The 27,264-nt window shown below is 38.6% G+C and overlaps 1 protein-coding gene across 3 annotated transcripts in view; it reads left to right on the forward strand.

Annotated features, from left to right (window-relative positions):
* Window positions 1-27,264, forward strand: part of AK8 (adenylate kinase 8) — a 157,292-nt gene that overhangs the window by 60,103 nt on the left and 69,925 nt on the right. For all 3 annotated transcript variants that reach the window (XM_027869681.1, XM_027869680.1, XM_027869682.1), the window contains exons 6-10: window positions 4,284-4,365; window positions 4,475-4,546; window positions 6,350-6,550; window positions 11,325-11,456; window positions 14,758-14,847. In XM_027869681.1, coding sequence (XP_027725482.1) covers window positions 4,284-4,365; window positions 4,475-4,546; window positions 6,350-6,550; window positions 11,325-11,456; window positions 14,758-14,847 — 577 coding nt within the window. The remainder of the gene's footprint in view (window positions 1-4,283; window positions 4,366-4,474; window positions 4,547-6,349; window positions 6,551-11,324; window positions 11,457-14,757; window positions 14,848-27,264) is intronic.

Consider the following 27,264-nt stretch of genomic DNA (forward strand, 5'->3'; position numbering starts at 1 on the left):
TTCCCAATTACATGTAAAGACAATTTTTAACATTCATTAAAAATCTTTTTAGAGTTCCAAATTTTCTCCCTCCTTCCTTCACCTTCCCCCTACCTGAGACAGTAAGCAATTTGATATAGGTTCTACATATGCAATCATGTAAAACAAATTTCCATATGAGTCATGTTGTGAAGGAAGACGCACTCTAAAAGGGGAAAAAACCCCACCAAAAAAAAAAATGAAAAATAGGAAGCTTCAATCTGCATTCAAACTCTATCAGTTCTTTCTCTGAATGTGGGTAGCATTTTTCATCATGCATTCAGCCTGTCTTTCAAGAGAGACTTCTTATTCCTCACTTTTTCCCACTTCACATCCTACTTGGCCTACTTGCTGTTTCCTGGACTCAACATTTCATCTGTTGTCTCTTTGCCCCTGTGGGCAGGCGTGCTTTTCATCACATCTGGAACGTGCTCATTCCTCACCTCCACCTCTTAGAATCCTTAGCTATCTCCTTGGCTCAGCTCATGTGCCGCCAGTCATGGGAAGCCTTTCCTCTTCCCCCTTAGTTCTCTCTCCTTCCTCAAACTATTTTGTTCTTAGTTACCGGTTTACTTATGCGCATCCCCTAGTGTAAGGTAAACTCCTACAAAACCGAGGCTGTTTTTCTTTTTCTTTTAAGCTGTATTGTATTTTTATTTATTTTGTTAAACATTTCCTAATTACATTTAAAATAAATTTTTATCTATGTTGCTGTTTCCTACACCATCATAGTTATCCTAATTATCCCCTCCCTCTCCCCAAGAGCCAGCCCTATATGACAAATAGTATGTTTAGAGAGGAAAAAACAATCACCACAATGGTTTTTTGTTTTTGTCTTTGTATCACCTCATGTAGTGTCTTGCACACTGTAGGTGCTTAATAAATGTTTGTTAAATTAAATTGGATTGAATTGTTCTGTACTAATTGCTGCGTTGTCAGTGGTTTGGGAGCTTTCCAACTAGCTGATAGAGGCTGAATCCAGCAGCAGTTTACTCTTGCTCAGACCTAAACCCAGGTCAGAAACTTGTACAGCTCAGACTGGGGAGCAGTAATCAGACTTTGCCTTGGATCAGATCACTCTCAGAGGACTGAAAGCTTACAGGTCCCCAGACTGTCCCTAAGGTATTGGAATAACACAAGACTAAATACTCCAAGAAAGTAGCAACAGGGCCAGCCTAGACCTTCCCTTCAGAAGTACACAGAGATCAGCCCTAACTAACAACAAGACCCTGGAAGAATAGGCAAACAAACTGCAGACTCCCTGCCATAATGAGCTATTATGGTGACAGGGACACTCCAGACACAAAGGCAAAGGAGAATGATTCCAAAACATCTGTAAGTATTGCTTCAGAGAGAAAACACAGCTTGGGCACAAAACTAATTAGAATTCTTGGAAGAGATGAAGTGAGACTTTTCTTAAAAAGCTAAAAAAAAATTTAATAAATGAAATGAGACTGTTTGAGGAAAAAAATGGGAAAAGAGATGAGAACGAAGGAAGGAAGAAATGGAAAGGGAAATTATATGTTTGGCACAAGAGGGATAAAATTTTGTCCAAGCAATAAACTGTTTAAAAATTAGAATGGACCGAGTAGAAGCCAATGACTTCATGAGGCAACAACAGGAAATATTAAAACAAAGACTTTTAAAAAACTGAAAAAGTAAAGGAAAATCAAAGATACCTCAGGAAAAAAAAATGGATGTGGAAAACAGATTGAGGAGAAAAAAATTTAAGAATCATTATACTATGAATGTCATCATTAAAAAAAAGCCTAGACAGCCTATTTCAAGAAATCTGAAAAGAAAATTACCTAGAACTCTGAGAACTAGAGGGCAAAAGGGAGCTAGAAAGAATCCATTGGTTACCTCCTGAAAGAAACCCCAAAGGGAAACATCATAGCCCTAGGAACATTACAGCCAAAATCCAGAGCTCCCAGGTCAAAGAGAAATTGCTGCAAGCAGCCAGGAAGAATTGAAGTACTAAGGAGCCACAGTTGGGATCCCACTTGATTTAACAGCCACCACTATAAAGGAATAGAGAACTTGGAGTGCGCTATTACAGAAAGCAAAGGATATGAGCTTACAGCTGAGAATAACTTACCCAGCAAAACTAAGTATAATCCAAGGTGGGAGGGAGAAGGGGAGGAAATGGATCTTTAATGAAACAGAGTACTTCAACAATCCCTAGGGGGCAGCGAGGGGTCTCAGTGGATAGAGCTGAGTTCAAATCCAGCCTTAGACACTTACTGGCATTGTGATCCTGGGTAAGTCTTAACCCTGCATTAACCTCAGTTTCCTCATCTGTAAAATGAGCTGGAGAAGGAAATAGCAAACCACTCCGGTATCTTTGCCAAGAAAACCCCAAATAGGGTCACAAAGAGTCGGACAGGACTGAACAACAACAAAATATTCCTAATGAAAAGAACAAAGATTTAGAGAAACTTTGAAGTTCCAACTCAGGAGTGAGGAGCAACATTGAAAGGTACACATGAATGAAGAATGATAAAAGACTAAACAAGGATAAACCACATTCAAATATGGGAAGATAATACGTGTGGATCCTATAAGCAAAATCGTTGTTAGCGTTCATAGAGGGAATTCAATTAGGCAAGGCCTGGGAGTGGTTCTGTTATGTGCTGATGAACTTAGAGAAGAATGGAAAGAGAGGGGAAGAGGGATACATTGAGAGTTGGTGGGGGTGGGGGGTGGGAGGGAGAGGAAAGTTATGGAAAATTATCTCACATAATGGGGTACACAAATAGACATTTTTTACAAAGAGTAGGAGGTGGAGGGGAGCAGTTGACACTTGAGCCCCACTCGCATCTGAACTGGTCAAAAGAAGAAAGAATACACATGCACACACACACACACACAATTGGGAACAGAAACATGTTTCATTTAACAGGGAAATAGGAGGGAAAGGGGAGAAGAGAAGAGTAGGACTTGGAGGGGGGATTAAGGGAGAGATTAGTCCTTAGCAAAACTAACTCTAAGGAAGAGCAAAAATATTGATATCTTTTTTCAAGGTGGTGAAAATGGGAATCTGAGGGGTTGTCCACAAATTGAGGAATAGATGAACCAGTTATAGCATATGGATGCAGCAGAATACCATAGAGCTGAGGTCTTATCAGTGTAATGACTAATCAGGATTCTAGAAGACTAATAATGAAACATGTTAGATAGAAAGGTCAAAGACTCAGAATGCAGAATGAGACAAATATTTTTTAGGACACGGCCAATGTAGACATTTGTTTGGATTGACTATACATATGTGTAATGGGCTTTGTTTTTCTTGGGTTCTCAGTGGGGTTAGGAAGATTAGGGTGGGAGAGTGAGAAGGTTAATCTTGGCTGATTAAAAAAATAGCTGATATCAGTGCTGTAGTATTCAGATGGTCCATCTCTTATTCGTCATTCTTGGTGCATGACTGATCCACATGTGTTACATGTTCTCAAAACCAGTGTTTGTTTTTTTTGTTTGTTTTTGTTTTTAATGATACTTGTGCACAAATCATTGTTGGCAACAGGTTGTAATCTTCATATACCCGTCATGTACTTTTCCATTGCTATCGAAATACATTTCTGAATAGTGAGAACAACCTGGCAGGGAGCAGCTTGAAATGGAAAGTAATTCATGATGACAGGTTAAAAATAGTTATTTAACTCCAGGACGAAGAAAATTTCATGCAAAATGCCTATAATTCTATTATTAAATGTCCATGGAACACAACTTTTTGCACATATTTGGTCATCTTCACATGGCCAAAGGAAATCAGAAGTTTGTCAACAATCTCAGGAATATAAAGAGTAGTAATACCTCAAGTCGAATTTAAAATTAAAAAACTACTTTGAGAAAGAAAAAGTATTTTTGTAAAGTTAGCAGGGAGTTGATCAGGGGTCCCTTTTTGTATCAATTTCTAATTTCTAAGCTTTATTCCTTTAATTCAATTGATGAAATTATACAATAGAAAGGGAAGATCACCAACCTATGGGGACCACTGATAAACTTAGGCTATAGTTAAGGGGGGGAAAAGATGAGGAACAAAAGAACAGTAAAAAGAGAGTAGAAAAGGGAGAAAAGATGGAGAGAGATGGAAGAGAGAATGAGGGATGTAAGTAATGGTAGAAGCAGGGGTAGGGGTGGGGGGTAATGTCTTGGTGTTCTATGTATGCCTTAGGGTTTTGTTCATTCCCATATGACTTTTCAGGTTTAATTAAGGGTGGAGATTGTCTTTTTCAGAAACTGTTTTTCTTGATTTTTCTTATTAGGGCTGGATTTTGGAAGGCATTCCTGAAACTCGAGAACAGGCATTGATGATACAGACTTGTGGAATCTCTCCCAGGCATGTCAGTAAGTAGCATTCAGTCTCAGCCTCACATGACATCCACATTTCTCCAATACAGAAACAAAATAGAAAGTCATATCTTTAACCTATTTTTTCCCCACCTTCTCTTTCTAGTTGTGCTGAGTGCTCCAGACACTGTCCTGATTGAGAGAAATTTGGGCAAACGGATTGATCCTTTTAATGGAGGTAATGTTATTGTGAGCTCCTTGAGAATGGAGACTGCCTTTTGCCTCTTTTTGTATTCCAGGAACAAAGTAGATGCTTAATCATTATTTATTGACTGACAAACTGACTGACTTAATCCTACAGATAGGTCTTCTCTAATGCAGAGTTTAAAACAATAGTATGGTGGATGCTAATCATACCAAGATGGTAGAATCAATCTTCTAAGGAAACCATAGCTGTGTTATGGTAACCTTTCTTTCCTTTGCCCTGGTTCTGTTCTTAGATTCATAAATCCATAGACTCATAAAATGGGAGACACAAGTCTAATTCAGCACTTCCCAAACTTACTTGACAATTCAATTAAACAAATATTTATTAAGCACCTACTGTGTATGGTTTTTGGTACTGAGTATACATAGGCAAAATGAAACAGTCTTTGCCCTCAACTGGCTTACATTCTATTAGAAGAATTTAACTTGTGTACAGGTAAGTATATTACAAAAAGAGTTGAGGAAGGACAGAACCTGATCAATTGTGGAGATGAGGGAAGGCTTCATAGAGGAAGTGGCACCTGAGTTGATCCCTGAAGGAAGACAGGCATTCTGAGAGGTGAAGATGAGGAAGTACATTGGGAAACAGCTTGAGCACAGAGTTGGGAGATAGAATATTGAATTTAGGGGAACAACTAGTAGTCCAGATTGGCCTTAGAAAATTTTTGGGTTTGAAACAAATTCCCATTAAAGCATGAAGTCCTTGAGAACAGGCAGTATCTTGCTGTTCTATTTGTTTCTCTGGGTTTTAGCATAAGCCCGGGCATATTGTAAGCACTTAAATGCTTCATTCATTCATTCATTCATTCATTCATTCATTCATTCATCCAGGATAAGGTCTATCTCAGGTCTAGGACCTCATCCATCCATCCATCCACTCCAACATTTTGACTTTATGTTATGGAGCAGAAAGATGAGGACTTCCTTTCCATTTGGCCTTAGGACCGTATTATAAGCAGGAAACTCATGGTAACTGCATAAACAGCTGGTGGCACTTGGGGGAATATATCAATGATGTGAGATTGTGATTTCAGGGGTGTGGTTTTATGTCTGTAGGCTATTGTTGGTCAACTGCACATCTACCTTAGTGAATGGAGCAGGGGAATACATGAAGATGTTAATTGTGTCAGAGCCTCTTCCATCTTTTGAGGAAGGGAACCTTCTAGGGACCAAGGGAAATAGCTTCTCCTTTCCTTCTCCCTGGAGAGCCAATGTCTGAGAGAAGTGGGGAACAGTGGCATAGATAATCCAAAGTGGTAAATAATTCACAAAATCATTTATATTAGGCTTGGGAACATATTGCAACAGTTAATTTTGTTTTCTATCATTTTCTTTTTTTTGGTATCACTTTCTTAATTAAGTTTTGCTTGCAATGAATGTCTCCACTAGTCTTCCTTAAGGAGTCAAGTTGGTTTCTGGCTATCTTTTAGATAGGGCTATGTTTTCTTCAGTTGTAGTCTGTGATTGTTCACCCCTTCCAAATGTACTGGGGTAGAAATAAGTTGAATTCATGCTTCATCTTTCCCAAGAGAAGACCTGGGGACTGAACTAAGAACTTGTCCACTCTGTCCCATATTTATTGAATGAATAAATGTTGGATCATAACCAAACAATATAGATGAAAGATTTCTAAACTTTATATCAGCATAAATTTAGGTCCAATATAGAAAGTGTGGACAGATGGTATATATATGGTCCTCAATGGTCAGAGTTTTGGTGATTTGGAGCAGTAATCTTTTGTTCTAATAGATCACCCCCCTCTTTATTTCCCTAGAGGTTTATCACACAACTTTTGACTGGCCCTCGGATGCTGAAGTGCAGAGCCGGCTAATGGCACCGTTGGGCATCTCAGAGCAGGAAACGGCCAAGAGGCTAATGGAATATCACAAGAACATTACTAGGATTCTCCCTTCTTATCCTAAAATTTTGAAGGTTATCAGTTCTGATCAGCCTTGTGTGGATGTCTTCTACCAAGGTAAATATAAACTCATGGCATCATTTGAAATATTCCAGAGCTGTTCAAGATGATCATCAAAATATAATAACATCTTATTTACCCAGTATCTTTATAATAATAACTTCTGAGGCTATTGTGTGCATTATATATCGTAGCTCCTTGAAGGCAGGAACTGTTTTTTGCCTCTTTTTGTATCTCTAGTGCTTAGCATAGTCCCTGGCAATAGTAATTGCTTAATAAATTTTTATTGATTGATTGATTGAAGACAGCCAAGCTGGCAATAACTAGAAATGTTGAGCTACCCTATATAAGATTAGTTCCAAATGAGGGGTAGCTAGGTGGTGCAGTGGATAGAGCACCAGCCCTGAAGTCAGGAGGACCTGAGTTCAAATCCGGCCTCAGACCAAACACTTCACACTTACTAGCTGTTTGACCCTGGGCAAGTCACTTAAGCCTAAAAAAGAAAAAGAAAAAAAAGATTAGCTCCAAATGGATACATGACTTGGATGTAGAAGGTCACATCATTAATAAATGGGAAGAACAAAGAAGAAATTTCCTCTCAAATATATGGATAAGGGAAGAATTCATGACCAAATAGGGGGACCAGGAGGAAAAATAAACAATTCTGACTATATAAAATTTAAGTTTTTGCATGAACAAAACTGATTCAGATAAAATTAGAAGGGAAATAAAATATTGGGGGGAGCAGGGAAATCTTTGCAGTAGGTTTTTCTGACACAGGTCTTAATTCCAAGATATATAAGGAATTGATTCAAATGTATAAGAGTAAGTGTCATTTCCCAATTGATAAATGGCCAAAAGGTGTGAATAAGCAGTTTTCAGAGGAAAAAATCCAAATTAACAATAGTTATATAAAAAAAATCCTCCACATCACTAAGAGAGATGCAAATAACAGCAATTGTGAAGTTTCATCTCCCTCCCATCAGACTGATAAAGAAGACAAAAGAGGAAAATAACAAATGTTGGGGAAGCTTCAGGAAAAAAGATAAAGTTGGGCACTGTTTGTGGCTGTGAATCAATCCAGCCATCTTGGAAAAGAATTTGTAATTATGACCCCCCTCCCCAAACCTTTTGACCCAATACCATTATGAGGCCCATTCCCTAAAGACAATAAAGAAATAGGAAAAGGATTAACCTGTCCAAAAATATTTACAGCAGCTATTTTAATAGTGGCAAATTACTGGAAAGTAACAGGGTACCTACCAGTTGGGGAATGGCTGAACAAATATGATGATACATGAGTGTAACAGTACTATTGTACCATAAGAATTGATGGAAGGGATAGTTTTAGAGAAACCTAGGAAGACATATATAAAGCGGTACAGAGTGAAGTGAACTAGGAGAACAATTTATACAATAACAATAATGTAAAAAGGAACAAATTTGCATAACTTAAGAACTCTGATCAATGCAAAGACTAATTATAATTCCAGAAGCCCAAAGATGATGTCTGTCACTCACCTCCTGGCAGAGAGATGCAAAATGACACGTACATTTTTGGACATGACTAATGTGGGAATTTATTTTGCTTGAATTATGCACATTGTTACATAAGTTTCATTTTTCTTTTTCTTTCTTTTTTCCCCCCAATTGTTTACTAAAAAAAAGTTTTAAAAAGAAATGATAGTGAGGGAGCGAATAGACTAGGAAAAAAACTATAAAAAATGGACTCAACCTCTCTAAAAAGTTTGAGGTAATTTAATTTGGGGGCAAGAAGCTTTGTATACTTCAATAGGCCCCTGAGCACATCACTATGGCTCCTGTACAGTTCAATAATTGCTGTCATTAATGTTTTCCTGAGTCATAAAGAAAAAGAGAAATTATGTTCAGCAATCCTGTTTATTCAAAAAAGAGTATAATGTGTTTTAGAAATATTTCCATCTTAAAGGATTAATATTTTAAAATATTTTTTTCCCTGTGCTTAAAGGCTCAACTTTCAGTTACCTAGAAAATTCACCAGTTTCCTAAAGGTCCTGGATGCCTAAGGAATGTCTGTCTGTAATCTGTCAACACAGGCAGAGCAATGCAGAAAACAGAGGCAATTATCTGAATAAATCTCTTGAAGAAAAGGAGATTTAGGATTTGAGGGATTAAATTATCCAGGTCAGACGCATAGCAATCACCCTTGGTCCTGTTACTAGCATAGGCAGAGTCTTCCTAGCCATCCTCAGGGCATTTAATGGACAAAGAGCTAGTCTATGAAGGAGTGTGATGAGTAAGCTGGCTTTGCTTTGAAGAGTTTTTCTGAAACTTGATTTTACCTGAGTGATACCTGAGGTACCATCTTATATTTTGAAATTGAGGAAGAAAAAAAAATCAACCAGCAGTTGAAAGTCCAGAGAATACTACACTTTAAAAAATCCCAGTCTTGTGATTACTTATAATTTTCTAGTTATTTTGCATCTCAAAAGGATCTTTAATAACAGGCACTGTACTTCTATGATAAACAACTGAGAAGTTTATATTATGCCACGATTCTGAATTTATACATTAATTACTTCCAAATTACTTAATTAAATTTAAAAGTTCATATGATTGTTCATAAAGAATTCATGCTTGGAATTGTAAATAAAAATGTGTCTGAATATTAATTATTATTAATTAATAATGTAGAGAGATAAATTGAAAATTGGAATAAAAAAATAATCTCTAGTTTGTTTTTCCCCCTCCTCTCTGCAGTGTATCAACCAGCCAGATATTTTTAAAAGAATAATTAGATGTTGAGACTGTCTGGGGGATCATTATTTCTAATTAACTTAGTTATTTACTGTAAATTAGGCACCATTTGTAAGCAGGCTGCTTTGCCTGTAGCATGTATGCTTTTAGACATTTTGGATTGTGAAAAGGATTGAGGATACAGAATCTTACTTGGCAAGCTTTCTCCAGCCTTTCCTTGTTTGGGGAGTGGATGCAGGCAATAAGTTACAGTGAAAAGAGTATTCTACCCTCATCTCTGACATGTACTAGCCATGTGACCTGGGGTGGGGGAGGGGGGACAATTCACAAAATGTCTCTGGGCCTCAGTTTCCCCATCAATAAGGTGACTGGTAAATAGGAATGTATATGTATAGCTTATATCAGATCGCACGCCATCTTGGAGAGGGATGCGGGGACTGAGGGGGAGAAAAATTTAAAATTCGAAAGCTTATGGAAGTGATTGTTGATAAATCAAAATAAATTAATAAAAAAAAAATAAGGTGACTAGGGTGGACTTAAGGCTCAGATTCCTCCCAACGCTGCCATTCTATGATCTAAGGTTTTCCATTCAACTCTAGTGCTTCATGTTCTAACATTCTATGGACTAGGTTATTCTTTTCTAGCATTCCTTATTCTCAGAACTCTTCCGGATTCATTGTTCTGTGTTTTAACAATCTTGGGTCTAAAGTCTCTTCTAGCTCTAGTATTTTATGTTCTAACGTTCTTTACTCTGTGGTGACTTTCAGCTTTAACGTTCTGGGATCACTCAGTTTCACTCTGAATCCCCATCTCGGTTCTATGGATCTGTGAAGATTGTTGACTATAAAATTCCCACAATTTCAACAATAGGTAACAGGTGCTCCCCTTTTGAAATGTCCTATTTCCTGAAATCAGGGGCATCTGCATCTCTTCTTATGTTCCTTCATTGGGGAGAATCTAGAAACTCCATTTAGAAAGGTCATGGAAATAAGAAAGTATTCTGGGACCAAAAGGTTACATACAGACTTGCAATCTAATTGTCTTTACAATTGCAAATTGCCTGCAAAGCCAGAGTTCTGTTCCCTCAGAAGTCCTGGTTAAGGAGAAGGGGGTCTGGTTTCAACCGGGGGGCTTGCAACCTTGTAAAATATCTGCTGTGAGATCTCCAAAGTGTCTGCCTTTTCATTGCACTGATGAGCCTGCCTCACTTCCCCAAGCTTCCGTCCCTCTGGTTTCAGGTGGTCTCACTTGTTTTCTCTCATGACTTCCTGGCCCCCGAAGCACCCTGCTGTGATAGTCACCTCATTTCCAGGAGTATCTCACCTCCGAGTTTCCATTTCTCTTTGTTCATCAAATGCCATGCGCACCCTAGTCAGTCCTGTGGAGCTAAACCCCACGGTCTCCCTGACCTATTTGATCATCATCTCTTTGGGGACTTGCAACCAAGTTTGTGTCACTGGAGTGCAGCTGCACCGATTATTCTTCACAAATCTTGCCGTCCTTTAGAAGTTCCCAGGAGATAGGCCCTTGGACTAATAAATTTATTAGAACCCTCCATCTAATACCAGGCATGATCAGTAGAAATCAAAAGCAGATTCTGACAAGGGAGAACAGAATCAGTCTGGGGGCTTCACGCCACCCCTCTTTTTCATGCAAATAATAATAATAAGAATAAAGCATGAAGAAGTCCACAATCCTGTTTGATTTTTGAGAAATCACAGTGCGATGCCGTTCACGTACAGCCCGCATACCAATAACAAGTACTCTGAACATGTGGGAAAGAATGGAAGCCACTGTATTTTATAGAGATTGCCGGGCAGTGCTCAGGTGCTTCTGCGGCTTCTCCTGAAATTAACTGCTCCCCTCCTCGCCCCTCTGCCTTTGCTGTGTCTTTCCATGGAGGGCACAGTCCCTGAAATGTAATTACTTTCCCATGCTGCTCTCCTGGCTACTCAGCAGAGGTACAGAGTTTCCATGGTGTTAGAAAAGAAGGGAATAATTGTTCCCATTAAGAAAGCAAAGCAAGGGTGTGCTAAGATGGTTTTCTTGTTTCTTGGTACCTTAAATTTATTATCCCTATAATCTTTCTCTTTAGCTCTAACCTATGTCCAAAGCCAGCACCGGTCGAATGCTCCTTTTACTCCAAAGATTTTGCTTTGTGGACCCACGGGCAGTGGGAAAAGTCTTCAGGCAGCTCTCCTTGCTCACAAATATGGCATTATCAATGGTAAGATTCCAGTAAATATGTTCCACCTCCTTTCCAACTTTTTTTTGGGGGGGAGGGGAGATCATTTATCATTTTTCTTTTCTGCCCAAATGCTCACAAAATTTTTCAGTTAGTCCATCATTGCAGAATAAGTTTTCTCCCTGAAAAATATTGCTATAAAATCAATCAAATAAAACCATATATCCAAGTCCAAACCAGTTAGAACATTTTTCTAGTCGTCATTTTTATACCCTTTAGAGTGGTAGTTTTTCATGCGTTAACACCAGAGATGCCTTCATGCTTTGAATTCTCCGTGGAAACTGTGGGCCTTGCATAATGTGGGCTGTCTTTTTATTTATTTATTTATTCATTTTCTGGTGTTATGCAACAACCCCAGCCCAGGGTCATGTTTACAGGCCAATAATTTTCGAACTGGATGGAGACTTTTTCCTGTATGCCATTTCAATAAATATTTCACCAGGAGTAGAGAAAATATTGAAATGAGCTCTCCCAGCCTTTCACAGGGTGGTCCCAGGTGGCGTTGGATGCCAGCATGTGTTAAAAAGCATAAAGGATTTGAAAGTCAGAGGAAATAGCACTAGACGGGACAGTGTAGTTGGTGAGAGTTAAAGGCCCTACCTCCAACTCTTTGCAGCCCTGAAGCAACCTCCATTTTATTTTTAAAGGTAGAATGTAGTTACATAACCTGTGTCCCCCATCCCACTTTCAACTCTTGAAAGTTTCTAGTGGATCTTCCCCTTGATAAAGGCATTTAAAAACTCAGTTTCTTTCACTTTACACACCAAAGTTACTCAGAATAACCAGGGTTCATGTCTCCGTGTTGCATGTATGAAATGAATGGCTGCTCAGTTATCTGTTTTATTTGATCAGCAGAGAGACATATTCTGGCCAAAATTTTTACTTTTCCTTCCCACAGTAATGGGTTTTTGGTTTTTGTGAGCCAAATTTGTCTACATAGTATGTCCTCTATTTCATTTTATTTATAGAATCAGCCTTGTAAGTCTTTTTATAATTAAAATTCTAGTTGCAGTTAGTAAAACGTATTGGCATTTTGTCACAAATGAAAAACAAGTGCACAGTCATCCTTGATTTAAAGACTCTTTTGTTGTTTGTATTTATTATTACATCTGCACGTGTGCAGTTAATATAGCAAAGACATTAAAGAATTAAGACCTGATAAACAAAGCACAAACAAATTGTGCTGGGTTTTAAAAAATGAGTAGATTAATGAAATGTTAGTTTATCCTTAAGTAATTATCACTGTGCTCTATTTTTATCCTGTGCAATATATTTCTTTCAGTAATGTTTTTATTTGAATTCTTTCCCCATAAACTAAATGCACAGAAATGAACTTAACTGGTGAGATTTTTCTAAGAAAGACGCTAAAAGTGACCCATCATAATTTTTCCTTTCCACGCCATCATTTCTTGATTATATGTTGGAATGGAAATCTTTTTGTTATCTTGGACAACTGAAGATTTGTATCTACAGTTTTATAATCTACAGAGATGTCCTTGATCCATTTAAGACAACGTAAGCAAGTCCAGTTCAGCTAGCTGAGATTTGGGCAGGTAGCTAACGCATCTACACAACTTCTCTGCTGAGATACAAAGTTGCTATAGCGAGTTAAAAGGATTTTTTCTGGACCTTAATAAGGTGGCAAAAGCTTTGTCTTCTGTGCCGGCTCTTGTTCTGTCTCCATGGACACACTTATTAACTGCCAAATCACACTTTTCATCATTTCCTTATAAAGTAAGGAAATCAATAAGACCAAACTCTTCTAGTCAGTCTAGACATATTGAGTGACTATCGTCTATAGAACCTCGTATCAGGCTCCAGAAGTGGATAGATGGAGTAGATAAAGCTTGAAAGTCTTCTGCAGACACTGCTTCTAATATTTGAACATTTTTATGCAGTTAATATTTATTGTTGTATGAGTTGTTGTTTTGGGGTCATTTCAGTCGTGTCTGACTCTTCGTGACCCCATTTGAGGTTTTCTTGGCAGAGGTACTGGAGTGGTTTGCCATTTCCTTCTCCAACTCATTTTACAGATGAGGAAACTGAGGTAAACAGGGTTAAGTGACTTGCCTAGGGTCACACAGATGCATAGACTTTTATAGCTGGAAGGGTCTTAAAGATCATCTATTTCAACTTTCCCACTTGAAAGGTTGGGAAACTGAGTTATGAAGCTTACCCAACTTCATGACCCTCAGCGATGGAGCTCAGGTTTCTGAACCCCTAACCTGATGCTCTTCCAACTATATCACACAGCCTTCTTTTATGAAATCCTACGGCTGATAACAACAACAACAATAACAAAGTTACTTGACCTCTCTTTTCTTCATTACATCTCATTTTATTTTTCCCTCCAAACTTCCAGAATCTTTATGATGAAATATGATGCTGAAGCATCCTTTTCATTACTATTACAGTAAGTTAGTTGTAATGCGATTGCTTTGGACAGAATTGTTATCAGTACATACTCATGATGAACAAAATAATGGGTAACTAATTCTGTTAGTAAAGAAGTCCTCAGTTTTTGCATGTAATTTCATTAGTACTATCTGCTTCAGGCTCAGTTTGAAAAAGGCATGAGTGGCAAAGGTAAGAAGAAGGTTTGGCTTATGCATATAGCAACTAATGTGGAAATTGAGTTGCATGGCTTAATAACTAAATGACCTTTGTTATTAATAGGAAGCACTGCTTCTAAAGATGGTATTATGCCTTTAAATGTTAACGATATAAACATGACCACATCCGCCATATTTTGAAAATGACTCACCAGGGACCACCCTGACCTAGAAGTGATTTGCCGATAGAGTCATCCCCATAACCAGCAATCGATACATCCTGGCTCTTATATACCTAACAGTTCCTACATAATAGCATCATTAACACAATTTGGGATCCGTCATTCAGAATCGTGCTTACTCATTTCCTGGACATTGTTTGTTCGCACTAAGTCAGGGAGTATCAAATTTTGCTCTGTAATTCCACGTTGAAACTAGGCCCTCCTGGATTTCCTATTTTGGTGACATATCTTATTAGTGCCTTTTCTCTTGCCTTCCATTTTTAATATGTTCTTCACCAAATGCATTCTTTTTCATTCCACAGCCTTTGCTGCTCAGTTTCTGTATGATATTTGTTTTTGCTTGGCCATACTCTCATACGAGAAAAGCCCTTTTATTTTTTTCTGTCCACAGTGACCTTTTTCTACCATGCAGCTTTGGGGCTTATTTTTCTCTTCCTCCCATCTTATTTAAAATTTAACCTATGTCTTTCTGTTCTTTTCTTCCCTCAGTCTGCTGTGGGCACCTGCTGAAAGAAGCAGTTGCAAGCAACTCAAATATTGGAGAATTCATCCGGCCATTTTTTGAACAGGAAATGCAAGGTGGGTCCTATTACCTGCTAACCACCAAAGGGTGACAGGTTCTGATGAGAAATAATCCAGGGCGGAAAATCTCTGATACTCTGGGGGTTCACAATGGGGAACAATAACCGGGGTGAGTTAAAGATGGACTGTTTTATAAGCAAAGATTCATTTGCTTTACTCATGAGTAGCTTCTGTATGTATTTAAGACTGATCCCCAAGTGAGGCAAGTTCGTGGACACCAATCTGCTATGCAGTAACATTGATCATTCCTAACTTATGTCATTCAGAATTTAGAACCAGAAAGGACCTTAAAGATTATTTAGGCCAGTGCCCCTCATTTTACTCATGGGGAAATGAAGGTCCAAAGAACGGAAGGAAATTGCCTAAAATTGAGTGAGTTAGTAGTGGCAGAGTTTGGCCTAGACCCCAGGACTCCTAACTTCTACTCTAATGATCTTTCTTCCACAACACACTTCAATTATAATGGTGGAAGGGAGCTATCTCCCTATTTCAAACAGATTTGTAAAACTCATTTTCCTTTATGAACTTGAAATTTGATTTTTGACTATTTGTTTTAGGTAGATTAGATATTCATTTGACTAAAGGTAGAGAGAGTAAAATGATCACTCAAGCTTCCCTCAAGAGTTATGATATTTAGTGTAATAGACACAGTGGCCCATGGGGCTAGATGCCACTTCCAACTAAGGGACTCTAGCTTGGGACACACACAGAGCAGGGTCAGTCCTGGTGGGGACTATAACTCCTCCCCCAGAAGACAAGGAAGGTCCTTCTCAAATTCTCTGGCTTGTTATGCCCCTCATCCTAGAATAGAACTCTGGAGAACAACATTTTCAGCAAAGCTTAGATTTGGCTCATATCCCAAGAGGAATTTACAGGTTCCTTTCTAAAAAGAAACTCATAGACAAAGTGGATTGATCAGGTATAGGACAGCTATTTAATTCCTCTACCACAAAAGAAATGCTTAAACGCAAAAGACTCATAACCATGCACTGACAAATCCTTAAAGCATCATACAAATACTTAAGACAGGAACAGACATTTCACTTTCACCTCAGCTCTGAACTGTCTAAAACTGTCTAAACAATTTTTCAAAACATCTTTATCTTTTGACAAGCTAAGGCGTGGTTTTCCCTCATTCTCCTCTCAGTGGACATCTTTTTCTCCAAGAAGCATTGTAGTAGTTATAAGGAACACTTCCCACAGGGCAGCTGGTACCAACTGCAGAACCCAGGATTTCCAAAACTCCCAAAGGAGCCATTGGGTTAAAAAATTCCTCTCTCAATATCACTGTTTGGTCACCTGTGCTCAGGAAAAAAAAAGCCACAAAGCACAAGAGGCTGCTAAAACCTTGAGAGCCAGTCTCAGGTTCACCTAAACAAGTGCATGCTCTCTAGATGCTGACAGGATAAGAAGAAATCCTCTTCCTTCTTCTGAGGAAGCCCAAGGGATAGCTGTCAGAGTCCCAAGCTACACATTCAGAAGAGAGAAAGAGGAAACTGAAGAATTGTCTCTCCCTCTGAAGTCTGCTGAATGGATAGCTTTTACTGTTCAAAGTCTGTCCTTTTTGATGGATTTCTCTTCCTTCTCCCCCCATCATGGCGGGTGGGAGAAAGAAACACATGGAGACCAATATGGAGGCTTCCAGTTTGACATGCCTTCTATCAAGGAGTCCCCTAGAAATGTGTCACTGCCTAAAGGGGCCTAACTCTAGGGACAATACATGTGATACCAGGCATGCTCCCCGAAAGGGATGGCCACTGTTAACTTTAGATTAGGAACTACTAGAGGGTTTATGTGTTTTATCTATTGTGAAAAGTGGAAGTAAGTTTCTCATAACAATGAAGCAAAAAGAATTAGGCTTTGTGACCCATTACAGTATTTATTTTTTGTGGCAAGAAATCTGGTGAAGACAGTCTGCCAATATCCAGGTCCAAGATTTTATTCCAGTTTTTCTATTCTTGTAGTTTGGGTAATGAAAACTAAGTGTATTATGATTCAGTAGCTTGAATTATCAAGGTGTAAATTGCATAAAGGAGGACTTGGGGCTTAGTGTAAAGAAAAGCTTTTTAAAAATTAAGTTGACCAAAAATGGAATGGATTAGCTGAGGAAGTTCTTATCTTAAAGAGGCAATTAAATGATACAGTGGATACAAAATTGGACTTAAGAGGCAGAAGGACCTGAGTTCAAATCCTACCTCAAATACTTACTAGCTGTGTGACCTTGGACAAGTCACTTAATCGCTCTTTGCCTCAGTTTCCTCATCTGTAAATATAATAATAAAAATTATAAATATAATAAAAACATAAACAAATATAAAAACATAAAACATAAATAAATATAAAAATAAAAAAGGATAATAAAAACATTTTATAATAAAAATTATAAAAATAATAAAAAAGGATAATAAAAACATTTGCCTTCCAGGGTTATTGGGAACACAAAATGAGATATCTGTAAAGTACTTTACAAACCTCAAGGGGCTGTATGGAAGGTTATCATCATCATCATCATCAACATCATTATTATTAAATTGAAGCAAAAACTGGATGAGTACTTGTTGGGGATGTTGTAGAGAGATGTTTTCTGTGCATTCTTTAATATGAGCTTAGGTTAATGATGGTGATAAATTTTTGCTGAAAGGAAAAGTGTTGCAGGAAGATAATGTCCTTATGAAAAATAACTTGCAAATCTCAATCTACTAATTTTTTTATGAGATTTCTCTCTCTCTCTCTCTCTCTCTCTGTGCCAGATAGAGTAACTAATATTGCAAATTTCTGAAAATGGGCTGCCTTTTTTGTTCTTTCGCTACTCAAAAAAGTTTTCTAAGAACAGAGATATTTTTGCTAATTTGTGTTTTGGCCCAAAGAAAGCTTTGGGTTAACAGAAAAGCCCAAAGAACCTTTCTTTGCTAGAGATTCCAGGCTCCAGGATGAGTTTCACAGAGAGAAAATAGGATTTTCTGAAATGAAATGATGTACTTTTTGAGATAACCACAGAAAGGTGTGCAGGGTAGGATATTTTCTCAAGTCACCCTGAACATGAAAGTAGTTTAGGGATCACTTTCCAAATAATTCATGGAACCAAAGAAATAGTATGATTTCTTGTCTTTCCTTTCATCTTGATTTTCTTTTCCAGAGATAGTCACTCATAGGATATTCTCTTGGAGTAACCTGGACGTATCAGTCCAGATAGACGCTATTTTCCTTCCCACAATTTGTTTTGACTGTTCTATGCAGTCCCCACCTAGTGTTTCTTCCCAAGCCTCTCCCTGTTACATTGCATCTCTTCTATCTCATGTCGTCTTCCTGATTCTGGTGTTTATGTAGCCAAGATGTTCATTGCCAAACACAGGCCTCCATGTTTGGTTGTTTTTCTTAATTTTTTTCCAAGGTACAGACTGATTTCTCATTCCTTTAGTAGCAAGACTGAAAACTACAAAGTGACATGGAAGAAGCTTAGTTTTTTGTATAGGATAATAAAACATACAAGCAACTTGAGCAAACTGGCACTGAAGGTTGAGGCTACCTCTTGCCCCTGCCGGGATACCTTCACACAGTTGCCAAAAGACATTAGAATGTACAGGTTTCATGATGTCACTCCAGGATTTGAAAACCAACCATTAGTGGCTCTCCATTGCCTAGAGGACAAAATACCAACTCCTTAGGTTGGCATTTAAGGCCTTTGCCAACCTAGCTGTTGAATATCATTTCACCCTTTGCACAGTATACCTCAGGTAAACTGGATGATATCCAGACAAACTGGATATAAAGTATCTCACACCTATTCAGGGGGAAATGCTGTAGTGACCAGGATGTAAAAGACAGTCTCAGGCTAAATATGAGAACCTTACAGCTGAGTAAACATTTGAGTCTTACATAAATGTGGCAGTTAAGCAGTTCAATAGATCGAGCACTGGGCCTAGAGTCAGGAAGACTTGAGTTCAAACTTGGTCTTAGACGCTGAGTAGCCATGTGGCCATGGACAAATCACTTAACCTTTGTCTACCTCAGTTTCCTCAGCTGTGAAATTGGGATCGTAACAGCACCAACTCTCAGGGTTGTCGTGAGGATCAAATGAGATAGTATTATTAGTAAAATGCTTAAGACAGTGCCTGGCATATAGTAGGCACTTAAAAAAAGCTTGTTCTCTTCTCTCCCATCTTCCATACTTGAATGTTACTTCATTTGTAGATCTTTACATCCCTGAATAGCAAATTATTTCACATATGTGCATTTCATAGTCTATCTCATAGTCCTTAGAAAAGAGATAAATTAGCAGCCACTAGTTCTCAAACCCTTAGAGTGTCAATGAGGCCAATAGAGTGATGATTGAGATATGAAAGACATCAACATCCGTATGTAAGTTGCTGACATTATGGACCTTGAAAAACCTTTGGTCTCATGGGGTTCTTAATCATCAGTCTTACTGATGTGGTTAGTTGACTTTTTTCCCCTCTCTCTTAAGTAAGTGGGCCATTTTAAATTCAAAAAATCTTTGATTTGACCCAGGAAAGACTACTGTAAGGTAGTTGCAACGAGCAGGTAAATTGTAGGGAGAAACATGGTGTCTGGGCTGGCGGGGCCGTTGTTGAGTATGAGAGATGATCTTGTAAGTTATGACCTACAGAAGGTGAGTTCAAGATAGGAGTATGAATTAAAAGTTGGTTCCATGGGATTATTTGGAGACAGCTCCCTAAACTACATTCATTGCCGTAGTAACTTAAGAAAACGTCATACCTCCCTCCCTGATACTATTGCCAAAATACACTGCTTAATTTTAGTGGGTATCAATGAGCCTCTTTGTAGAAATACTGGTAACTCAACTTCTGTTCTATGTTATCGATCCATTTGCCAATTACTCCCTTTTTATAGATTAGTCTTAGTGAAATGACATGTTTTAAAGGAGAATAAACATGTACTACTTTGGCTTGAGGAAGCGAGGGGGAGCATTGGACTTGGTATCAAGTGAACTTGGAGGCAATCAGGTGGCGCCAAGGTTGTTAAGCTTAGAGTCAAATAGGCCTGATTTCAAATCTTTCTTTAAACATTTATGGCTATATGATCCTGGTCAAGTCACTTAACCACTCTCCTCCTCAGTTTCCTCATTGGTAATGAGGTAGCAAATGCAAAGTGCTTTGTACTATATAAATGCTAGTCATCATCATCATCATCGTCGTCATTATCATCATCATCATGAAATTTAGGTTCAAGTTCCATCTCTGCCAAACTCTGTGACCTTTAGCCAGTTACTTGAATTTTCTGAGGCTCAGTTTCTTTACCTTTAAAAGGGAGAGGAGGAGGACCTCTTTTGGCCTTGGCATTCCATGATTCCTTGAACTTTATCCAAAGCAAATCCAGAGTAGTTCTTTCAACTTTAGCTTCAGTTGAATAATATATATTTTTTAATGAAACACAAGGAAAATTGACTACCATTTTCCATAAATGTTAGTAGCAATCAGGTAATCTCAGACCTTGTGTTCTACGCTAAAAATATGCCCCCAAACTTGTCGTTTATTTAGACTGTACATCTCCACAAGATTAAAGATACCAAAACTACAACTATCATATCTCAGTAACAGGTGCAATAAATTCTGTCATTTCACTAATCCTCCTCTCAAAGGAATAACAAAGAATGAATTTACATTAGTAAATACTAGCATGATCTCATTAGTGGCCCTCACAAAAGCCTTTGAGAAAACTAAAGAGGTTTATGTGTTGAGAAGAGAGGGAGAGGGAAAAATACCAGTTTGGCATGAAACTTTTCTGTTACCATTTAAGTCAGGAAGAAAGTTGAAAACCATCTTCAATAGAATTTAGTTTTGAAGAGAAGGTCAGATTGAAAACTGCTGACCTATTTAACCAACTACAACATTACTGATGTAGAGTACTTGCTATAGGTAACCTGAGTTACTACCCAAGTTCACTGATTCATTCATTATTCCATAATATTCAATTTATTTCTTTATTAAATGTACATTTGTTAAGTATCCACTATGCACAGATTTCTCTGATAGCTTATGGGAAAAATAGAAAAATTAAGTCATTTTCATGGACCATGCTACATGTCCTTTTCAATTTCCTTGATTTTTTATGAATCCTAGTATCAGAATGTTAGAGCTGGATGCCATATTAGAATATAGAGTGTTGGAAGGGACCATAGACGCCATCTGGTTCAATTCTTTCATCTTTTTTTTTTTTAGTGTGGCAATCGGGATTAAGTGACTTGCCCAAGGTCACACAGCTAGTAGGTGTCAAGTGTTTGGTCTGAGGCCAGATTTGAACTCAGGTCCTCCTGACTTCAGGGCTGGTGCTCTATCCACTGCGCCACCTAGCTGCCCCTCAATTCTCTCATCTCACAGAGGAGGAAACTGAAGCCTGAGATAGGGAAGTGACTTGCCTAAGGTCACAGAGTAAATTTCCCTCTCCACATGACTCATTTCCCCCTTTTTTCATCCATGACATCACCGAGGGTCATCTCACATTAGGTGATGAGAAGTCACCCACGTCTTCTCTCCTAAAATCCCAGCCATATGGCCCATATGAATTCTCTTTGGCTGCCATTGTGGGATGAAGGGGCTTAGGGGTGAGCATCAAGGCAATTCTTGTACATCATGGATTTTTTTAAACTCTCAAATCCTGACCCTGCATATGTTAAGAGATTGTTCAGCCGTTATTTTAAACTGCTAGTGTGCTTTCAAATCTAGAACTGACAGTAGGAATGAGGACTAAGTGTGGTAATTCAGAAATCTTATCTTCCTTCATGGTGCCATGCAACTGCTATCTCCTGTGGAGAGCCTCCCGGTCATCTCCCCTGTTGGTCGTTCTTTCCTCTTCCTCATTTCCCTCGTATCCAAGTTGTATTTGCCAATAGAGAGTAAATTGCTATCGTACAAGGTCACTTTGGATTTTGTCTATGCCTTGCTCATAGTAGGTGCTTGTGTGGTGCAGTGGGTCCAAATCCTGACTTCTGTGATTATTCCCTGTGTAACCTTGGACAAGTCACTTAACCTACCTGGGCTTCAGTTTTCTCACCTGTAAAACTGGTGTGTTGGGTTAGATGGCCTCTAAGGTTCCTCCCAGCTCTGTATCTATGAATTCACCCGGACTAGCCCATTTGGTCTCATTCCCTTCTAAGGCTGAGTTCTCTACCCGGTCCCAGGACTGAGGTCTCTTTTCCTCCCATTGGTGATGGACACTGGCCTGGTGACGGTAAGACTGTCTCCTACCTCCTACTACATATGTTTATGTTTAAATTTTTGTTCCCTGCTACCAGAGCCTATTTCGATATATCTGCTCTCTAGTTTCTTTCTAGATCACTCTATACCAATGAGACTGGGAGTCTTAAGAGACCTGGATTCTAGTCCTAGTTTTGCCTTCAATTAGCTGTGTGGACTTGATTAAATGACTCGACCTCTCTAGAATTGCTTCTTTGTCTGTGAAATGAGTGGGGTGTGTGTTGTGTGTGGTTCTTAAGCTTTTCTGTGTGTCATGGTGAGGTTGTGTCTAAGTGGCTCAGTGGATAGAGCTCTAGACCCAGAGTCTGGAAGACCTGAGTTCAGATGCAGGCTCAGGCACTAGCTGTGTGACCCTGGACAAGTCACTTAACCTCTATTTACCTTAATCTACTGGAAAAGGCAATGTCAAACCACTTTGGTATTTTCCAAGAAAACCCCCTGGACAGTATGGTCTATGAGGTCACAAAGAGTCAGCCATGACTGAACAACAACAATAAACCCTTCTCAAAATAATGTTTTTAAATGAATAAAATGAAACACATAGGATTATAAAAGAAACCAATTATATTGAAATACGGTTATTGTAGTATTTAAAAAACAAACAAACAACAAGTTCGCCGACCTTAGCTTAAGAAGCTCTGAACCAGGGGATTGCAAAGGTTTCTTTGGCTTTTCACATTCCATGTTCTGTTTTACAACGTTCTATAGCCTATGCTCCAACGTTGTCTAACCGAGCTTCTCTTGTAGTGCTCCGACTCGCTAACTTGCTCCTCTTTCTGACTTCACAATTCTTTTTCTCCAAAAGTAATGCTTACCTGTTCTCCCATGTTTAAAACCTTGAGAGTCACCTTTGACTGTTCCCTCTCTCTTTACTATCATAAACAACCCGTTCCCCAGTCTGGTAGACCAGAGGTGTCAAAAACTTGGCCAAAGGGCTGCGTGCATCCCGTAATACTACTAGTCCCTCCTGAACCAGATTAAAGTGTAATTGGAAAACATTTAGCAAAACAAAAATACACGAAAATACAGATAATATCACATTTTAAAACAAAGTCACTATGAGGCCTGCAAGGATCCTTATGCAAGATTTAGTGGCCCCAATTTCTATTTGAGTGTGATGTCACTAGTGCACATCCTACCTCTTTGAGATGTGACTCATATCCAACCCCTTCTCTCTTTCCACTGTCATCACCCTGGTGCAGGCCCTCATTAACACTCATATGGACCCTTATGGGACCTTACAGGCGTTTCTGCCTCCACTCTCTTCCCCTTTCCAATCCATTCTTCATACTACTGCTTAGATAATCTCCTTTACTTATAGATCTCTCTACTTCACTCCTCTGCTCAAAAACTTGTAATAGCTCCTTGTTGCTCACTGAGGAAAGTGCAAAGTCCTTTGTGTGGCATTCAAGTTCAAGGATCTCCACAATGTGTCACCTTTCCAATTTTATCTCATAGTATGACCTTCTAAGTTCTCTGCCCTAATCCTATACTGGATTACTTTCTGTCCCCAAACATCTCCTTGTTGTTCTTTGGCCTCTGTGCCTTTTGTTCATGGTGTTTCCTAGGCCTAGAATATATCCTATATTCTTCTTCAATTGTTATAACCCCCTTCTGACCTCTTTTCTTCCCCTTCCTCCCCACCACCCTCCCCAAGACAGCACACAATCTACTATAGGATATATATATATTCTTATTAAACATATTTTCAGATTAGTGATGTTGTAAGTAAAAATTAGAACCAATAGGAGGAACCACCAGAAAGGAGAAACAAAACTCAACAGAACAAAAAAATAGCAAATAGTATGATTCGATCTGCATTCAAATTTCATAGTTCTTTCTTTGGATGTGGATAGCATTTTCCATCACGAGGCCTTTGGAGATGTCTTAGATCCTTGCATTGCTGGGAAGGGTTAAGTTTATCAATATTAGTCATCGCACAACATTGTGTACAATGTTCTCTTGGTTCTGCTCACTTCACTAAGCATCAGACCATTCAAGTCTTTCCAGGTTTTTCTGAAGTCAGCCTGTTCATTACTTCTTTAGCACGTAGTATTTCATTACATTCATATACCACAACTTGCTCAGCCATTCCCCAATTGATGGGCATCCTCTCAATTTCCTATTCTTTGCCACTACAAAAAGAGCTGCTATGAATATTTTTGTACATGTGGATCCTTTTCCCATTTGTATGATCTCTTTGGGATATAGCCCTAGAAATGCCTAACCATTCTTTAAAGCCCAAGTGAAGTGCTACTTTTCTCCATGAAGTCTTCTTTGATTGTTCCTGTTGGTAATAGCCTTCTGCCTCAGATTTTGTTTTGCATTATTGAATGGAAAACTTATTTTGCATTATTGTATATTGTAGTTATTTGGGTACTATGTCTTATCTCCCTTATAGACCATAAGCATAAGGATAGAGATTGTACATTATCTAAACTTTTAAAACAGCTAGCACAATGCTGTGAACAAGATAAATACAATACATTTAGTATTTGTTGAGTGAATAAATGATACTGTTATGTTCTGTGTTCTTATAAGTCTATTTTTTTTGGTGAGACAATTGGGGTTAAGTGACTTGCCCAGGGTCACACAGCTAGTAAGTGTTAAGTGTCTGAGGCTGGATTTGAACTTGGGTCCTCCTGACTCCAAGGCCAGAGCTCTATCCACTGCACCACCTAGCTGCCCCTCTTATAAGTCAACTCTGGCTTCATAGGGATATATGATTTAGGTGAATAAACTTTTGGGAGCTCATCTCTGAAGACAAAGTCTTGATTTTTGTATATGTATGTATATATTCATACATGCATATTTGTGTGTGTATATAGATATAAAATCATCATCACCACCATCACCATAATCATGATCTTTTCCCCCACTGAATAGAACCAGTTGTCTCATCATTCTCCTTAGAAGGATTTGTTACTTTCCTCTCTAGTTTTGGTCTCATAATGTTATAACCCCCTTCTGACCTCTTTTGTCTTGCGTACATTTGGGAGGTATTGGCAGTACTTATAAAGATACTGCCAATACCTCCCAACTTAGTATCAACTACAAAATTAATTACTGTACCACTTACCCATGTCTTCACATTTATTTGGCAAGAAGACTCTAAGATCCTACCTTAATCTTGTCTTAAATCTTCTGTTATGGGACCTACAGCAGCTTGGATAAAGTGTTTGAAGAATGGTTGGGGTTTTGTTTTGTTTTGTTTTTTTCCTTTTGCTGAGTGTATGTGTCCTAGACTTTGAAATATATAGGTCTGACCTCCTAAACTCATTCTGACTATAGCTGCAGATTGAATAGCAAATTTATTCCCCAAGGGTTTAAGTGCATGCTCTTTATGCAGACGATCCCCATTAAAGTCGATAGGTGTTTGGTCTGCATATGAAGAATGGTATTAAGTTTTAAATCATGCAATTTTCATTGCTGTACATCTCTGTCACTGGTACAGTGGTACAGTGCAGAGTTGATACCAACTCCAGGTGTTCGGTAGAATTAAGTACTCAGTTGTTTATGTGTCACTTAAAATTAAGCTCCTGGCATTGATAGGTTCCTAGCAAGTCTGGACTATTGATATCACAAGTCAGTATTTTCCCATTCTTGGAAGTGGAGATTATGTCCTAGTCATTGAGTCCTACTCATCGCCTCATCTCAAACATTTGCTCTGTTTGCCATCTCTGAGTTCTACTTTCAGCTGCTTTTAGGGTGCTGTGTTCCTAACTCCACTTTTCCTAGGGGAGAGTAAAGGTTCTTGAATCACAAAATTCTTTTTCTGTGTTTGTACTGAGTATAAAAGCCAACATAGTCTACCAGATCACACTGTGGTCACCACACCGTAAAGAAATCCACTGCCCCTTGATATAAGTCTAGGTTACAGTTAGGGAGTTTCACCCAAAAATTGTGGTTCAGACGCTGTTAGGAGGTAGGAGCCCCACCTTCAGATTTCTGAGTCTAATTAGCTGCACCTCAACCTTTCTTTATTTCAGAAAGGTTACCTTCCATTGAGACTGTGGTAATTGTTTTCTCTTCCTCACTTTGCTTGGCTATCTCTGGAGAATGGCTGCCCAGGGAAGATATTAAAAACAGCCAAAGGCATATCTTGTCCTTCTTGGTTGAAGTCTTTGCTCTGAGTGTGTGAGATGTTTGTCTTTATTAATGAGAGGCATACTTTCAAACTTGTTGGAACAGTAAGGTCAGGAGAATGTCCGAATGATTATTCATCTAACGAGGAATTTCTGAGTTAGGCTCTGGCTTTTCACAGACTATCTATTTCTCCAAGAGCTGAGCAGGAGACAACATCAATATGTTCATACCCTTGCAAAACAGGTTTGTTGGGTTTTGTTTGTTTGTTTGTTTTGTTCTGTTTTTGTTTTTGCCAGGCTGCAACAAGTCTTTAATCCAAACCTTCTCACATCCCCCATATTCACGCCTCACCCCCTACCCTCATCCAAAGGAAGGCAATCACAAAAATCTCTGAATTCTTCAGAGAATATTGTAGAGACATACTTATTTTTGGTTGGGAAAACAGCTATTTAGTTGCTGTAATGGTTTTTCTCATTAAAATGCAGATCCTGATGCACATAGAGGATAGATGGAAAAATAGATCAACAGATCATGCTATGTCGCTGTTTGAAATCCCTCAGAGGTGAACCAGAATAGATATCTTCCCTCCCCCTATATTTAATAGATATTTCCATCCAGAGGGGTCCCTAATGATGTGGCACATCCACAAAGGGGTGGGGTTATGGTGAAGGGAGAAGGGAAATGGATATCCTAATTTCCACCAGTGCTAAGAACTAGCTTATTGTGCTACAAGTTTAGCAGTCAAAAAACCAAACAAGCATTTTAACTTTGAACGATTATGAAGGTTTTCAAATTTGACTTCCCAAAGACCAGCCCCTAGGATAGTAATGATCATCGCTTTGCCAAAGCCTTCATTTCTGACGGTGAATTAATATTCTCATCACTAAATGCGCACTAAAGATTCGACAATAGGCCAGCTTTTCTCTTTTGTTAAAAACTTGCAAAGAGTTGCTGAGTTGAAAGGCAAAGTAAATCTTTCTATCTGAGGAGGTAAAGCTGAATGTTATTCCTTGTTTTTTTAACGGCGCTGTATTGGCGAGCTGCAAGCTGTCTTAACACGGGAGAGAGACCCGTAGGGACCTCTGTGAGATTT

This window comes from Vombatus ursinus, unplaced genomic scaffold (genome assembly GCF_900497805.2).
Source record: "Vombatus ursinus unplaced genomic scaffold, bare-nosed wombat genome assembly UNPS02014793.1, whole genome shotgun sequence".
In the NCBI taxonomy this organism is placed as follows: domain Eukaryota; kingdom Metazoa; phylum Chordata; class Mammalia; order Diprotodontia; family Vombatidae; genus Vombatus; species Vombatus ursinus.